The sequence below is a fragment of the Herpailurus yagouaroundi genome, unplaced genomic scaffold, assembly GCF_014898765.1.
Source record: "Herpailurus yagouaroundi ecotype Mexico unplaced genomic scaffold, PumYag 164, whole genome shotgun sequence".
Lineage (NCBI taxonomy): Eukaryota > Metazoa > Chordata > Mammalia > Carnivora > Felidae > Herpailurus > Herpailurus yagouaroundi.
Genome location: NW_024412405.1, coordinates 10,393,326 through 10,410,386, shown reverse-complemented (window position 1 = coordinate 10,410,386; position 17,061 = coordinate 10,393,326). Strand labels below are relative to the sequence as shown.

The window sequence follows — 17,061 nt, the reverse complement described above, 5'->3', positions numbered from 1 at the left end:
AGGTGGCACCGGGTGGAAGTCCCCAGAACAGTAAGGATGATATTGGTGGGCCCAGCTGCGGCTGCCAAAATATATCTGCCAAAGGAACAGACCACTCATGCCGGGTGGCCTGAGTGTTTTCTCTGGATAGTGCAGCAGACAAACCAGCACAGTCTTATTCTTCAATACTGGTTAGATTCTGCCAACCATCCGATCCAGCCTTTCTTGATACAGGATGTAACGCAGTAGATTAGACAATAGCTGTAGACATGCTAACACCCCTTATCTTCCTGCTATAGCCTTGGTTACAACTTGGAAGATCCTTACTCACACAGTGAGAAATTAATTCTTAGGTGGTTGATCTCACCGAATAGAGATGGTATCATGGAACTTAATTATCAGAGGACAAAGGCATTTTTGAGTTTGGACAGAACTTTGCTGCTGCTCCCGTGTGCTCAAAAGAAGAGCACAGCCCAGCCAGCAGCAGGCACGTAGCAGCCAGATATGCATAGTATCTTTGATCACTATAATCTATAAGTGGATGCATCGTCTCAGTGCTTTTTTCTTAAATTGTAAAAACCAGATCTAAAAAAAATCACCTATGCATTTAATTTCATATTTTAAATCTTATTAAAGACACTTTATTGACCAAAGATTTCCAAATACCTTTCAAGTATGTAAAGGAAAATAATTCTTGGACATTTTCCTTGAAAATATTGTATGTTATTCGTAATTTCACTTTCATAGGTGAATAATGTCCTTGAGAGATTTAGGGTTGGGTAATACTGGTATTTTAAAATATTGTCTTTAGGTAACAATGACTTGTTTTTCCTTCCTTCTTCTGCTTCATCAAAGCTCCTTGAGCTGACCAGCCCAGGTGACAGTGTGGGACATTAAATTCTGCCACCATTTCTTCACTAGGACTTCTGCATGCATCTTTATACATACAAGTCAGTGTGTTTTCTGCTTTTCTTGTCATTTACTTGAGTCTTTACTCTGGATGGTCAATCCTATTGTTCGGAGAGGGATAGTTCCAGGACGGAGAGGGAGAGATTTCCCCATCAATGGCCTACTCATGTTTATCCTAAGTAACATACAGCTAGAAAAGCTACATATAACTCACAGCCCACACACACACTCTGTTTAGTATTCCCCAACAAGGCACTGTCTGGTCTTCTCATTCATGGTAGCTATAGTCTATCAAGTTTCCGTGAACACTGAATTAGCAAATACTGAATCATTGCTCCTAAGAAAAATACGGGGCCAACTTCCTGCCTCTGGTCAGAGGATTTTTCATCAACAGATCAATACATACCGTTGTATTATGTTTATTTCTGTTTAAAGACCTTGTATAATGCATACTTGATTTGTTAATATGGAACTCATGGCCAACAGCCCTATGACTCACGTCTGAGCGGAGATTATGTGACAGGTGTTTTCTCCATAAGGCACATTACAGCCTTTTTGCCCTTAGGTACACGAGGCATTTCAGCACTATACTTAGGGGCCATCTCAAACATCAAAATTATCAACAAAAAGCATGAAAATGTGAAAAGCATAGCCCTAAATACACTGCAGAAAGGACACTTCTTTACAGTGTAAGAGTTAACACAAGAGGCAGAGCGTGATCTTCTTTGGCCTTAGCTGAGAACGTGAACCATTCTGCCTGTGTGCTCAAATGACCTGGAAAACTTTAATGAGTATTGATTTCAGGGATACAAATACATTTCAGTGAGTAAGCAAATTCTCAAATGCAGAGTTTTCAAATAATGAGAATCAGCTGTAATTCATGTTCTCACTGGGAATATTACCTCCCACCGCAGCTTTGCGCGTGGGCTCAAAGTGGGATTTCTTTAGGACAGCTAATAAAGGTACTGTGATTTTAATTCTTTTATTTTCAGAGCACTGCTTTAGGGGAGGAATTACTTGAGCCTTGGTTATCATAGTCTTGAATTTCATCTCTGTCTCCGCTCTTCTCTGGAAAGAAAATACAAGAGACAAGACATTAATTGACATGTTTGAACCTATGGTAACTTTGGTACTAAAGTATACAGCATACTAAACCAGTTGATGAGACGATCACAAGTTCCTGTGTTTTTCATGCAAATGCAAATGTACTTGAGTATTAAGAAATATAAATGGCAATACGGTGAAGCAGTCAAGACTACAGATGGGAGCATTTTTTCCCCAGCCCTGGCTCTGCCACTTACAAACAATATTACTTGAGACGGTTTACATAACCTCTACTTCTCACCTATAAAGTGATCATCATAATATACCTCTTTTGTAGAGTTACGATAAGATTAGTAGAGTTAATGCAGATAAAGTAGCCAGCATATAAGTGTATATATGTATGGCATACACTTACATATGCACACATCATGTATTATTATTACTAGTATTAGATACATATAAAGAGAATGGCACACATAACAAACTCAGGCAGAAGTTTCTGCTGTGGACTACAGTTAACCCTAAGGGATGTGTAACAGGGCTCCATGTTTGCTTATTAATGCCTTTTGTAAGAACAGTTTATTATTCAGAACTGTGACTTTCTGGTGTTCCGTTTTAGACAGAATGAATGTTTTCTCCTGTTTACTTTTTGCATAAAGCCGTCTTCCTCCTCACACTTGACACTGAGCTACCAAATCAAAGTGGCCGCCATATTTTTAGTGGCTTTCACTCAGCAGTGCAGCTTCTGTGGGGGAGCTTCTCATAGATTTTCCCAAGCATGGAAGAGCATAATTAACAAGACACTGGCCATTGGGCTTCCTCGGGTCACAGTATGCATTACCAAAGTTTCTGTATTTCTCAGTCTATCTAAAAATATCCATTATCCTAGTGAAACCCCTCTTATCATGTATATAGCACATCACAGTAATTGAGTCAGCGAATACTCATTGCATGCTTATTCCCTGTAAAGCCCTGCTCTGCCCTTCAAACCCACACATGCCCTTAAATAATTTTATCTCCTTGATACCATTCCCTCTGGCCTCTAAACTTATAGCATTCCTCTTGGTTCAGTGTTAAACCCATGTAAACTTGGTCTATCCTCAACGATTCCACATAACTGACTCTCCCTAGGGTTATGATAAGTCCTAGTCACGCACATCCTTGGTGATTTTCAGTTCTCCCAGCATGTGACCAAGTTTAAACACAGAGTTGTGGGTACTCTAAAGCCCCTATGAAATGGTCTCCCCTCTGAGCCTTGGAGACCCCTGTCCTACCCATTTCTTCTCCCACTTCTCTTATAACCACTTTATTTCTTTCCCTTGTTCTTCTCCCAGAGCCTACCAACAAATCTTATATTTCCCTTGAAATGGCTCCTGGATGTCTTTCTACTTGCTGTGTGTTGCCCTTGAGCGATCTCAGCATCTCCCACGTTCATGTTCAGGACAGTCTCTCCAGGTGATTTCTTAGCTCCATTCTCCTCAGCTTCAGACTCTTCTTTTCAAATTCTAATTAAATGTTTTCATATGGAAATTCTTCCAACCTCTGCCTGGTTGAAGCTGAAGTTATCATTTATTTCTTCATTAATTCATCAAATATTTATTGAGCCTCCACTATTTGCCAGCACTGGAGATTCGGTGGTGAGTCTGCTGGGGCTTACAATTAAATTTGAAGGGCAGACATTGACAAAGGAATGACAATGAATTGGGTCCTGCTGAAAGGAGAGCCATGGGTTCAGTGGGAATATACATAATCGGGGGGTGTAACATAGACTCTAATGCCTCCATATCTGGGTAACACTATATGGTGCACAGTATGTGCTTCACATGTATTAATCAGCTGAATGTGACAACCACCATACTTATAATAGGCTGCATACAACTTAGCCAGGTGCTGGCGGCAGATGTGACACAAACAGTCACAGAGAACAGCACATGCGGGCATCTGTGGATAAAGCGAGAGTGACATATTCCAGGAACATTTGAGAACCAGACAGAAACCCTGGGTAGTTGGAGATTGGAATGCAAAGGCGGGAAGGGGGCGACATGTTTTGAAAACCATATTAATGATTTGAGGCTTCCGTGAAAGGATGATAGGAAGCCATCGAAGAGGTTTAAACAAGGCAGTAACATGACTCCTTCAGTGAAAAAGTACCTCTAGCTGCGGGGTGAAGTGTGGATCGCTGGGAAGAGTTTGTCCGCAAAAGCTGGTGGGTGTAGATGTTTCTGAGAGGAGACCTGGAGAGAGGTGAAGGCGGTTCAGCCAGGCAGGGGACAGTACAGATGGAAAAACTTGCTAGTACTGGCGACAGTATTAGATGTGGACAGCAGGCTGCCGAAACCCTTACTTTGCTACAAGAGACGCTGACCCTCAAGCTCCTGTCTTGGGTTCCCTGGAAACAGATGAAAATGGTGTGTGCCAGGGTTACCAGAAAACACTTCTCATGGCAATAGTGACCTACGATTAATAAATTTCAACCAATTTGGGAGGGATTATGACTCAACTATGAATGTCTGATGGGGATGTCGTGCCTTCATGGGATTTCTGGGAGCTTATGCCCAAGGAATCATTAGGAGAGGTTTTGGCTCCTCTGGGACATAAGGCTTCCTCTAAGTCAGGGAAGCTTCAGCACCTGTGCAGTATGGATCTCGTCTCTGGGCATCTGGGCTGTGTTATCCGAAGAGAAGGAAATCCCCACACCACTATATTGAGCTGTCACCCTCATGAATTGCTCAAGGACTGGCATGGAGAGGAAAGCCTGGTACCGTCCTGCTGCCAGGATGGGGTTCCTGACCTGTTTCCTTCCTGGGAGATTGGTGCTGAGTGTCAGCCAAATGCTTAGACAGACCTCCACTGCCCCAGGAGTCTGAGCAGCATTTACAGAAACCCATGATTAAAGGATGTGAGTGAGAGCGGGGTAGGTTCAAGGATGAATCCCAAGTATGAATCCCAAGTTTCTGATTCGAGTAATTGGGTGGGGGGAAGGAGACAACGCTTTTGTGGCACCAATTGTCTCCATCTGGTTTTAAAACAATGATTTCTTCATGGAGGTCCATGGAGATGGAGAAATTTGGATGTGTTATGGCTTTGTCCCTTTTACCTGACATCATATTCCTTATCTTTGCTTCTTCTGGAACAACTCCTCGTCATTTTTCTATTCTTCCATCAGTCTTCCAAATTATCTCCTTTAGAGAACCTTTCTGAAATTATTCTAGACTTCCTCCATACTGCAATACCTTCATTATTATAACATCGTGACATGTCATTGTAAGTGTGCTTATGTGTCTTTTCTTCAAATGTGTACACTTCCCATGGGTGTAATGAAAGTGTCTCTCTCTCTCTCTCTCTCTCTCTCTCTCTGTCTCTAATTATTGTACCCTCAAGCTTAGGATTAACATCTCAAAAAGTTTTTTTTTCTTTGAATAAATTAGAAATTAAGAGAACCACAAATAAGGGAGGGAGCGGGGGGCAGGGAGAGAGAGAGAGAAAGACAGAGAGAGAGACAGAGAGATCTCAGTTTGAAATCAGAGAATTCTTCAAGTTGGAATGAACATCTGACTGGGGCCTTGAACAGCAAATATTTAGATGTATGAAGCTTGGGTGTGAAGAACACTTTGGGTCTGGGAAAGCTAAGTGAAGGCACAGAGATGGAAAAATATTTGACATGTGGAAGAAATATACTGTTTCATTTTCTTACATCAGAATTCTTTCTCCGCTGCTCTTTAATCCATCCTTGGGAAGGATTTTTTTCAAACTACTCATTTATCATTTATGGTATAAATTACTTCACTTTGTTTATTTTATTTTGCTCATCTTTAGATGTTAAGACATTATTAAATATTTCACTTTGCTTTTTTTATTTTTCAACCTTTAAAAAAGACTAAAATATAAAGGACAAAATAAAAATCACTCATAAATCCATCCTTCGAAAATAATATCTGGGAATCTTTTGTTGTATTTCTACATTTTTTTGGAGGAATAGAACTTTTTTTTTTTTTTTTTTTAAATTTTTTTTTCAACGTTTATTTATTTTTGGGACAGAGAGAGACAGAGCATGAACGGGGGAGGGGCAGAGAGAGGGAGACACAGAATCGGAAACGGGCTCCAGGCTCTGAGCCATCAGCCCAGAGCCCGACGCGGGGCTCGAACTCACGGACCACGAGATCGCGACCTGGCTGAAGTCGGACGCTTAACCGACTGCGCCACCCAGGCGCCCCCCTTTTTTTTTTTTTTTAATTTTTTTTTTTTGGAGGAATAGAACTTTTTAAAAAAAATCTTGGTTTATGAATCTTCTGTGGGTATTTTGATATTTTGTCTGGAGAAAGTCCACAATCTATGGTGTGTGTGCATGCACTCAGCTGCATTTTTTCAAGGAAAATTTAAGTGAAAGAGGTCACTATTTTCTTGGAAGCTAAGTGAGCAGTGCCACACAGCAAGCTGAATGTGAACTTCATACTCGACCGACCAGGAATTGGATTCTGGCTCCATTTCCTACTAGTTGTAGTAACTTGGACAGATTATTTGGTCTCTCTGTCTTGGTACACTCATGTGTATGGTAAGGATTATAATGCCCACCTATTGGCTTTATGATGAGAAGGGGACATAAAGAATGAAACGTGACTGGTATTACAGGCCAGGAAGGCATCAATGCACGCCCTGGGTACTAGGTGGAGAGTGAAAGATTGAAACGTCCATCTTCAGAACAGGAGAAAACACTATGTCTGTCTTGGCTATCGTAAAGCATTAGCTACGGAGGTTTTGGAAGGAAGTTGGCATCATATGAATCAGCAGTCCTGTGCCTCAGAGGAGTGAAGGCTATGTGTTCAAGGCTTTAACTTCCCCATGCTGTGGCAGCCAGTGGTTGACAAATATTACTACCATGAGTACGTGAAACTCCTTAACATCATCTCTCTGGTGTGGCTTCAGAGGAGAATGAAGCAGAATCACTAATTCAGGTCATTTTTTCAGTGCACTACCAGACACAGACACGGTCTTTCACGGGGAGGAATGAACTAGAACCCTGTGCAGCCAGTGTGTGGCCAGAGAGCAAAGCAGGGACTGCCTGAGTATTTTAGCAAACAAGGAATAAGTAAAATCAAACACATCCGTAAACCTACCTAATCAGCATGCACCTGAGAAATAATAACTAACACTGTTTATCCCCTCCTAACAATAACGCTGGAGATGATTAAACCAGTTCTGGTAGGCTGGGGTAAATTAGCAATTGTACCTGAAGGTGAATGTAAGTAATTACATAATTTTAAGCGGTTCCGTTTTGATTACACCAAAATCACGACCTGAAAATGACTGGCAAGCAGAAAATCAGTATGAAGTAAGACCATTCTTCATTTAACTAAATTATTGGTTAGTCATGTTCAATGATCATAGACCACATGCGGACCTTCTCAAAACATCTTTATTAACAATAAAAATTGTGTGTGATCTGTAAATGCATGGATTTTTTTTTAATCAAATAAGTCACTACTGAAAACAAAAACAAAAATGCTGAGTCCAGGGTGATAGTCCCTAAGTATTGCTCACTTTTTAGTGGATTATGATTTTAGGATTTCATAAACAAAATATATCCACGCGTTGGCTCAGGTGTGTCTAATTGTCTTAGCCGAGCATAAGCTTAATCAGAGACCTCCCTCCTGTCCTCCATTTACCCAGGATGAGAATAAGAAATGGACTGCTTATTGCTTTCCTTCTTTGCTCTGTGCTCCTGGAATAAATGCTGCCCATGAGTCCAGCTGAAGAACAAGAAGGGGTAATGAAGAGCCACCTCTTAATTACACAATCAGTTCACATTTCTCCTGGGAGTTGTTTAGTTCAGAGCTGCAAATTAGAGAGCATACCGCCGAGAATATGAACGTGGCGACCCCCAGGCGCTGCTGGGTTGCTCACATTGTTAAAGGCCTCCACCCACTGACTCAAGCCAAGCCTTTCGTAGCTAGGGTCGCAGTGCGATTGCCTCCAGTTTGCATCTTAAGTTACTGCAGAGATAGATAAGGAGGTGACTACCCAAAAGCCATCAATGTCCCACACACCTTCTGTATTCACTTCTGCCCTTCCAGTGTGACTTTTATTGTCATTCTCAGAGAAAGCCTCCGGTGTGTCTATCAACTAGGGAAAGAAAAAGGGGAGAGAGAAAAGGGCAAAGAGCAAAGGACACATACATGCTGGCTGTGTCCCATCTGGTTTTCTTTGGAGGACAGCAGCTATCCTAGAAACTAGGAAGAGATTTTCTCTTGTATCTCACTTATTAGAGGTAGGTCCTAGGTCAAAAGGAGCCTGGGTAATCAAACATTTTCAGATGGGCATATTATCACCTCCCTGAAAAAAAATGAGTGTCCTCCTAATATTAACAAGGGGAAAAGAATATGGGGCAGGCAATATGTAGTATTTGATGCAAAGAGATCCACTCCTGGGTCCATTTCCTAATTGAGAAACATCATTGCCGTGGTTTAAGGAAATGTATCTCAGAGCCAATGAATTTCACTGAGAACGGTCTTTGTCTAGAGCAGCACCTTCCGATAGAATTTTCAAAGCTAATGGGAATGTTCTGTATCTGTGTCATTCAACACAGGAGCCACTGGCCACATGTGGCTACCAAGCACTTGAAATGTGACTTATGCACCTGTGAAACTGAATTTTAAATTTTACTTTAATAAACTCAGTCATGTGTGACTAGTGACTACTATACTGGGCGACACAGGTCTAGAGCATCCTTGGTGAGAGAAGGGAAGAGAATAGGAAGAAGAAGCAAGGATGAAGATACCAGATGCAAGGAGGTAAGCATCTGGGAGAGGTGAATGGCTCTCAAAGTGAAAGTCCAGTGGAAAATTACTCACCTGTGTGAAGACTTGAGAAGTCAAGTGGAGGCCAATTTAGTGTACTTCATATGGTTTATTAGGCTGGATCTTTCTAAGGTTCATTCTAGAATGACCCACAATACATTTATTATACGAAGATATCTTACCACTATCGATTCAGCCACCCGGCAGGCATGTTCTTACTGAAAGGTATGCACGATACTCCAGTACATCTGCCACCGCTAGGTGTTTCATTCACAGGCCTAAGCGACAGCGTGGTACAGTTGGTCCGGCAAAATCTGACTGAAACTACTATTACGGTCTTTTTTTTTTTAACTCTCAGTTTTCTGGAACATTGCACTCAGTAGGCCTCCTTTATGGAATACTTTCCTTTGTCAGTTTATAAAATCATCTCGTTTTCCTCCTTCTTTCCTAGATGTTCCTACTTGTCTGACTTCACCTCCTCTACCCTAGCCCTACATATGGGAGTTTCCCAAGACTTATTTCTTCCTAGATGGGTTCATGAACTTTCAGAGCTTTAAGTGCCATCTACGTTTGGCAGGTCCAGAATGTATAAGCTTAGCCCTAACCTGTCCTCTGAGTACCAGATTTGCGTCATCTGATTACTTGACCTCTCTACATGGTTGTCTTCAGAGTATCTCAGACACACAAGATTCAAAACAGAACGGATTTTCTGCTCCCAACCTCTCCGTCCTGCAGTTTCCATTTCTAACAAATAGCATCATTGTTTATAATATTTCTCTAGCTAGAAAACTAGTTCTTTTTTTCTCACCTGCCACGTCCAATCCAATAGACACCTGCCACCGAAGTGAATCTCTGTCTACCTCTCTCCATTAGTACTGACACCACCTCTGTCACCTTTCACTTGGACCACTGCAACATCCTCTCGCTTTCCCCACACTCCGTGCCTCCCAACACACCTTAATCTCTCCCACACAGCTGCCAAATTGAATTTGCAGATCGTGAGTTATATCATATCACTCTCTCGCACAGCACCCTTCTATGATTTCTCATCCCTCTTAGAATTGAAACTTTTTACCAAGAACAAATAATTTCCTATGCTCTCATTCCTGAACATTTCTCCAGCTTTGCTATTTATTCCATTTTTTCTTACTCAATTTTCTTTGAACACGTTGACCTTTTTTTCACTGCCTATAACATGCCAAGGTCTTTCTTATTCCAAGAACTTTCCATTAGCTTTCCTAGAACATTAGCTTTCCTCTCTGGCTTTGTGTCATCCCTTGGGTGTCACAGAGCTCTTGTCTGACTACTCCAGTTAACAGTGTTCTCACTATTGAATACAGTAGTGTCCTTTTTAGTTGTCCCATAGCTCCAATGCATTTGTTTGTTGGTCCTTGTTTTCTACCCTTGTGGACTATAGGAACCATGAGAGTGGAGCCTGGTATGATGCCTGGTACCCAGTAGTTTCTTGAATGGATGCCTATGTTATTAAAGCTTATTAAAAATTTTTTTATTGAAAGGTTTTTAAAATTTTTAAGTAAAGAGAAACCATGTAAATGGCAAAGCAAAACATTTGAATACCAATGCATTCTGACCATTGTCTGGGCTAGATGCCAACTTAATTTTGCAGAAGGATGTGATGAATGGGCTAATAAATGAAAAACAATCTCCTATTTCCTTGAATATAAATTTTACATTAAATTACTTGCTGTGAGGAGCCATTTAGTTATTCTCAGTGATATCTTAAGTTAAAGGAAAAATGGCTTTCTCTGCAATAGGGATTAAATGATTCCAATTATGTCCAATTGATGGTAATTCCTACTAGCCCAGGGACAGTAAGAAACAAGAGCATTTGGAAAGTCCATAGCTTGATGTCCGTGGTCCACAGAAGCTCTTTCTCAATTTTTTGTATCCCAGGTTATCTGCCTCCAAAGATGGACAATTTTTTTGAACATCTTAAATAGATCTCACTTTAAGCGGACTTTTGTTTTATGGGTGAAGTCAAGATATAATCAATTTAGTAACTATTTTTTGTGTATGTAGCCCCTAAGGGGCACCAATTCTCTAACTTCACTCCACCCTACTGAACACAAAGGTAGAACAGCCATCCAAAAACTGTCCATTGTCCTTCAGTGGCCTATAATCATGTCCTGGATTCAGTTTATAGTTCTAAGTTGGGATTTGGGGGTGGAGGTGAGGGAATGAGAAGGAGATTTAAAAAAAAATTATTTCAGTCTAGAAGGTCTTTTTGTTGGTTGGTTGGTTGGTTGGTTTGTTTTTTGATGATCCACTATGTCTAAGGCAGTGTGCTTGGACTCTGAAGGATTGCAGTGATGAATCAGAAGTGATTCCTATTCTCAAGGAATTCACAGTCAAGTAATGAGTTTATTTGATACATAACTGGGTATCGCAAAGTGGAAGACACTGTTCCACAATAGAAGCGAAAAATAAAGTAGTATAGAAAGTCAGAGGAGAAGATGAACTTTACCTGGTGACATTAGAAAAATCTTCACAAAGGTGTAGTCACCTTCCCTGAGCTTTGAAATTTATCAGGAGCAGGCTGTGTCAGGTGGGAAGAATGGATTCCCATCTCGACAAATGCAAGAAGTCAGAAAAGCCCGGGAAATGTACAGGGACAATGAGCAGACCAGTTCAAATGTTGAAGTGCATGAAAGGGGAGAAGAGGAGAGAGAGAGTGAGGTTGGAAAAGTTGGGTGTGTTTCAGGAACCTCGAACATAAGCAAGGCTAAAGTAGGTGACCTTCATCCCACAAGCATTAGGAAGCTGCATGGGGCTGGTTCTCAAGGCTGTATGTGAGTAGAGTCGTGCTGTGGGGAGCGGGGAGCACAAATGTTGGAGAGTGACCTGACAGAAGGTACTCTCAAAGGTTGATGATGACATGGTGGACATTTTGGAAGCTAGTTTCAACAGGTTCTGGCAACTCTTTAGAAGAGGGGAGTAAGAGAGATTCAAATGTGATTCAAAACGTTTTGAACTGGGTAACTGGAAGCAGGGTTGTGCCACTGAAAGAAATAGGCAGGGGCGCCTGGGTGGCGCAGTCGGTTAAGCGTCCGACTTCAGCCAGGTCACGATCTCGCGGTCCGTGAGTTCGAGCCCCGCGTCGGGCTCTGGGATGATGGCTCAGAGCCTGGAGCCTGTTTCGGTTTCTGTGTCTCCCTCTCTCTCTGCCCCTCCCCCGTTCATGCTCTGTCTCTCTCTGTCCCCAAAATAAATAAACGTTGAAAAAAAAAAAAAAAAAGAAATAGGCAAAACAGAAGAGCAGGTGTGGGAAAGAAAATTCCATATGCAAGTCTAGAAGTATCAGTTTGGATACTAGTGGAATACAGAGTAAGAATCACGGGAGTGGCCTTTAGGAGGAATTTAGAGGCTGGAGATATAGCCCAGTAATTATCACAGTTATCTGACAGCCTGTGATTTATGACTTTTTCAAAAGAGAGATCAGAGAGAGAGAAAAGAAGGTTAAGAATAGACAGTCGGGGTGCCTGGGTGGCTCGGTTAAGCATCCGACTCTTGGTTTTGGCTCCAGTCGTGATCTCACAATTCGTCAGTTCAAGCCCCATGTCGGGCTCTACACAGGTAGCGTGGAGCCTGCTAGGGATACTCTGTCTCCCTCTTTCTCTGCCCTCCTCCACTCACTTTGTCTCTGTGTCTCAAAAAGTAAATAAATGAAAATAAAAATTTAATTTAATTTAATTTAATAAAATTAAAATAAATAGACAATCAGGGAACACCCACATCAATGGGATTAGGGGAAAAAATGTGGGAAAATGGGCAAAAGAGAAGTGTTGGAAGGAGAAGGGGCGTCCAATGTCATGAAAACCACTCTAGGAGAGACTTTTTAAGAAGGAAGTGCCCATGAATGCCAAGTGTATACCTTAAACTGTGTAGCAGTTCAAACTGTCATCACTGCCGTGCTTGATTTGGTATGCCCTGGTACCTAGCAAAATGCTCTGTTCATAATCAGTAAAATTTTGCCAGACAGATAGTTTTTTGGTGGTTCTGTTTGGAGATCTGGCTGTAAGGTGCTGTGCATATAGGTAAAAGAATAAAGCATTGGTTGGAAATAAGAAATTAAAAGGGGATGATGTGACAGTGTAATGGGGGTGTTGGCGGCCATTAGACAGACTACTATGCCGGTGTATGACTGTCATAAATACGGTGTTGTATACACAGCCAAAGACAAACATCCCCAGAACTGGGAGCCAATGACAAAAACAAGTGGAAAAAAATTCCCAGACAGGAGTCAAAGCCTCAGGCTGTTTTTAACATCTGTACCATAAATCTACTTACACTAACATCTGTTCTTCTTAGTAAGGGGAGAGGTACCCAAAGTAATATGATGGCCATAAGCCATTCCCCTGGAAGTTAACCTTTTGTTTTTTATTAGTAAGCAATAGGAGAGCAGTCAATAAATGCAGCAAGCAATGGTGACGTGACCAGCCTTGCAAACTGGTCTGGACATCCCTGGTGTGTACAATTAGGAAACGCACCGAGACATCGTACTGACAAAAATGCAAATGAGGAAGCATTTGGTACCAAGAAAAAATTGTCTCAAGGTTTCTTTCTTTCTTGGTCCATTTCCTATGCTGCATTCAAATGTAGTATGTTAATCCGGAACTCCGTTGTGGAGTTCTTTTCAACAATGACATGCCAAATTGAGTCTGTATAAAGGAAAGCACGTTCGCTTGACAGGAAATGAGGTCCTGTGGTTTGCATATTTCTTAAAAACTGTGATTCAGCTGGATATTTACCCACCTCCCCCTCTCGCCGCCCCTCCCCCACCCCGCGATTGCTTCGCAGGCCACGGCACGTGTTCCTGTGGTCGCTGCGTGTGTGACAGAGGCTGGTTCGGGACGCTCTGCCAGCACCCGCGGAAGTGTAACATGACGGAGGAACAAAGCAAGAGTTTGTGTGAATCAGCAGATGGCATATTGTGCTCGGGGAAGGGTGAGTATCTCCTGCCGGAGCTTGGACTGGGTCCCTGTTCTGACACATGGTCTGTACAGCGGCACGTACAACCTTTTACACGCCTGCGTTTTGCAGGAATGAAAACCACTCTTGCTTGTACCAGACTTCAGACTTGAAAGGTAACCGCAGGAAGTTTGGGATCTAAGAAAATGAAACGCGTGGGAAGGTTTTCCTGCAAAAAGGGCCTCAGCCGCTTGTATATATCCTCATTGCTGAGTGACACAGAAGTAATAATTGCATAAAGAAGAAAAGGCAACAAGATACAATGAGCAATGAATGGAGTGAAAAAAAAGGCAAAAGGGTAATTGTTGAGTTCACCTGCGAAGTAGCACAGCCCAGAACTCTGAAAAGGGATCACAAGTATCTGAACTGCCAACAAGCACGACTTTGGGAACTTCAGAAGCTAGATTAGGTAGATGGGTGTGTGGAGGAGGGGACGCTTGAGGGTGGGAGAAAGACAAAAAGAGAAATAAATATTTTGTTTCATGAAAAAAAGGAAAAGAAGCGTATATGTATCCCCAAATTCTGGTGTCATTTTCTTTGGCCTAAAAATCATTAATATTCCAACCAAACATGTATGTGTGTGTGTGTGTGTGTGTGTGTATACATATATATATATGTATAATATATATATATGTATAGTATATTTATATGTATAGTATATATTATAATATATACGTGTATATATGTATATACACATATGTATATATATGTATATATGTATAGTATGTATATATATATTTATATATGTGTGTGTGTATATATATATATGTATATATCAAATTAAGCTTGCATGGAAGTTGTAATTTGCAAGTCAATTGAAAAGGAGCCACCAGCTCAAACATTTATCAGAGAAACAAATTTGAGAAGAAGAGTCTCACCCATTGCCCCCACCCCACCCACCCCACTGCCTGAGAAAAGCAGAACAGATTTTTTTTCTGAGACAGAATATGAATAAATTACATTTCAGATACCTTGATGTTGATGTTTCTGTATAAATTCTGGAAAGGACTTTAAAAATCCTCCTCTCATGGTGCATATGGGCCCGTCTAGGAGGCTGTCACGTTCCTCCCTGCCAGTGCCTAGAAAAACACCAGGAAGGCTCTGGAAGCTTGCCTGATTCTCAGTAATGTTCCGGAGCTGCCCTCCGTGGAACTAGATGGCATGGAGCGGACCAGCTTCTTCAATGCAGTGGCCTCCTCGCAGAACAGACAGCCCTCTCCCTCTCCTTTTCAGACAAGGCGCTGCTGGACATGAAACGCCTACCCTGAGTCTGGATTAGCACGTAAATATCTTTCTGAAGGAGACAGAGTCAAGCAAAGAGAATGGCTGACTACGAGGTAGGGGTTTCTGAAGCAGGAGGTGCTGTGGGGCTGTGCCCCTGGACAGTGGCTGTTCCCTTACCCATTGCCAAAGGCCAACGCTATCGGGTGCAAAGAGGCTTTTTGGCATAACTCCAGAGATAAAATCAGATGGAATGCTGTGACCACATGTGGTTCCTGGAGGAAGGCTGAAAATTGGAACAGGCTCAATTTTAATAGACAGCCGTGCTTGCCCTTGGTTCCCAGGAACGCTGTGTTTCAGACCTTGTGCTTGCCGTGGTCTGCCAAGGAGGCCATGCCTTCAACCTAATGCAGTGACAGCCGTCAGGTGACAACCCAATGGGTTTAAAGCAACCTCTTTGTTCCCTGGTTATTCTCTTAACAAATTCATTCTCATTCCAACTCCCTGAGGAATCTAGCACCAGTTTGGCTCTCGGGGGAGGAGGGGTTTTCAGCTCCTGGAAACACTTGCTTTAGGTTCGAGCTCTGTTGGGAAAAGCAAAAGTGAGGGAAGGAATGGTGGAGAAGGAGATTGACAAAGAAAACAGGAAAGGAGGTGGGATGGAATTAGCCTTCGAGGTTGGAAGCAGGAGGGAAGAAAAGAAATGTTACCAGATCAGAAGGTAGTGTCCTGCATATAACAAAGCAGTGAGAATGATTAACCTGAGTTAGATTTCTTCTTTCTTTTTTTTTAATGTTTATTCATTTTTTTTTGAGAGAGAGAAACACACACACACAGTGTGAGTGGGAGAGAGGCAGGGAGAGAAGAAGACAGAGACTCTGAAGCAAGCTCTAGGCTCCAAGCTCTGAGCTGTCAGCACAGAGCTGGACACGGGGCTCAAATTCACAGACAGTGAGATCAGGACCTGAGCCGAAATTGGATGCTTAACCAACTGAGCCATCCAGGCGCCCCTAAATTTCTTCTTTCTGAGTACAGCGCCAAACACAGAGCCTTAAAGCTTAGAATTTTTTAGTTGGTCTTCCATAATGGCATTATCATTGGAATACAGATATTAATTTTTTATAGAAATTGTACAGAATGAGGATGCCCATCTGCTTTGAAACATTCATATGCTTGGGGCACCTGGGGGGCTCAGTCAGTTCAGTGTCTGACTTCAGCTCAGGTCATAATCTCACGGTTTGTGAGTTCAAGCCCCGCGTCAGGCTGTGTGCTGACAGCTCAGAGCCTGGAGCCTGCTTCAGATTCTGTGTCTCCCTGTCTCTCTGCCCCTCCCCCGCACACGCTCTCTCTTGCAAAAATAAACATTAAAAAAATTAAAAAAGAAAACATTAGTATGCTTGTTTATATTTGTTGACTTCAAAAATCAGCGACTTTGTGTGTGTCTGTGTGTGTCTGTGTGTGTTTTACTAGATACGCTATTGAATCATCAACATTGTCCACGAGCAGGCCTTGGCTAAGTCATATCCAGCTACAGGTACAGGAAGAAAACACAAAGCCAAACATCAGTAGCAGTCTGTCATTCCTAAACTGCATTTCATACAAAGAGGAGGAGTTTCTTTTGAAGAAATGAACATCCTTTTTAAAGCCATTACTTTCTGAGCAGGGTCTTACTTTCCAATATCATAAATGTAGAAAGTGCAAAACAAACAAACAAAAAACGTTGACTAAATATTGACCCAAAGGCATCTCCTCGATGGAAATATATCCAGAGATCAATGAAGGGTTGAAAGTATATTTGTCTAAACTGTTTATCCTTCAGTGAGTGGAGAGGTTTAGAGTCATTAAACTCGAAGGGGAATGTACAAGCTGCCTGGAGGGTGTACTTTTTGAGGCTGGTGTTAGTGTTGATGGCGGACGTGCGTACTGTAGGCAGCAGCTGACTGTGGGCTGCTTTCTCTCCTCCTGTTCTGGAACCATCAGATTATAGAGGAAGGGTTATGGAGGAAGAGGGGTCAAAACCAAGATCATGAAACCATAGGCACAGAGGAGAGTGGGGCTACAGGAGTTTTTCCTGTCCCCACGAAGGATGCCATCCCATCTCCACCCCAACAACCACAGGAGAAGT

The 17,061-nt window shown here is 42.1% G+C and overlaps 1 protein-coding gene across 1 annotated transcript in view; it reads left to right on the top strand.

The window, feature by feature from the left end:
* Positions 1-17,061, top strand: part of ITGBL1 (integrin subunit beta like 1) — a 206,581-nt gene that overhangs the window by 183,743 nt on the left and 5,777 nt on the right. The window contains exon 9 of the mRNA XM_040487122.1: positions 13,545-13,691. Coding sequence (XP_040343056.1) covers positions 13,545-13,691 — 147 coding nt within the window. The remainder of the gene's footprint in view (positions 1-13,544; positions 13,692-17,061) is intronic.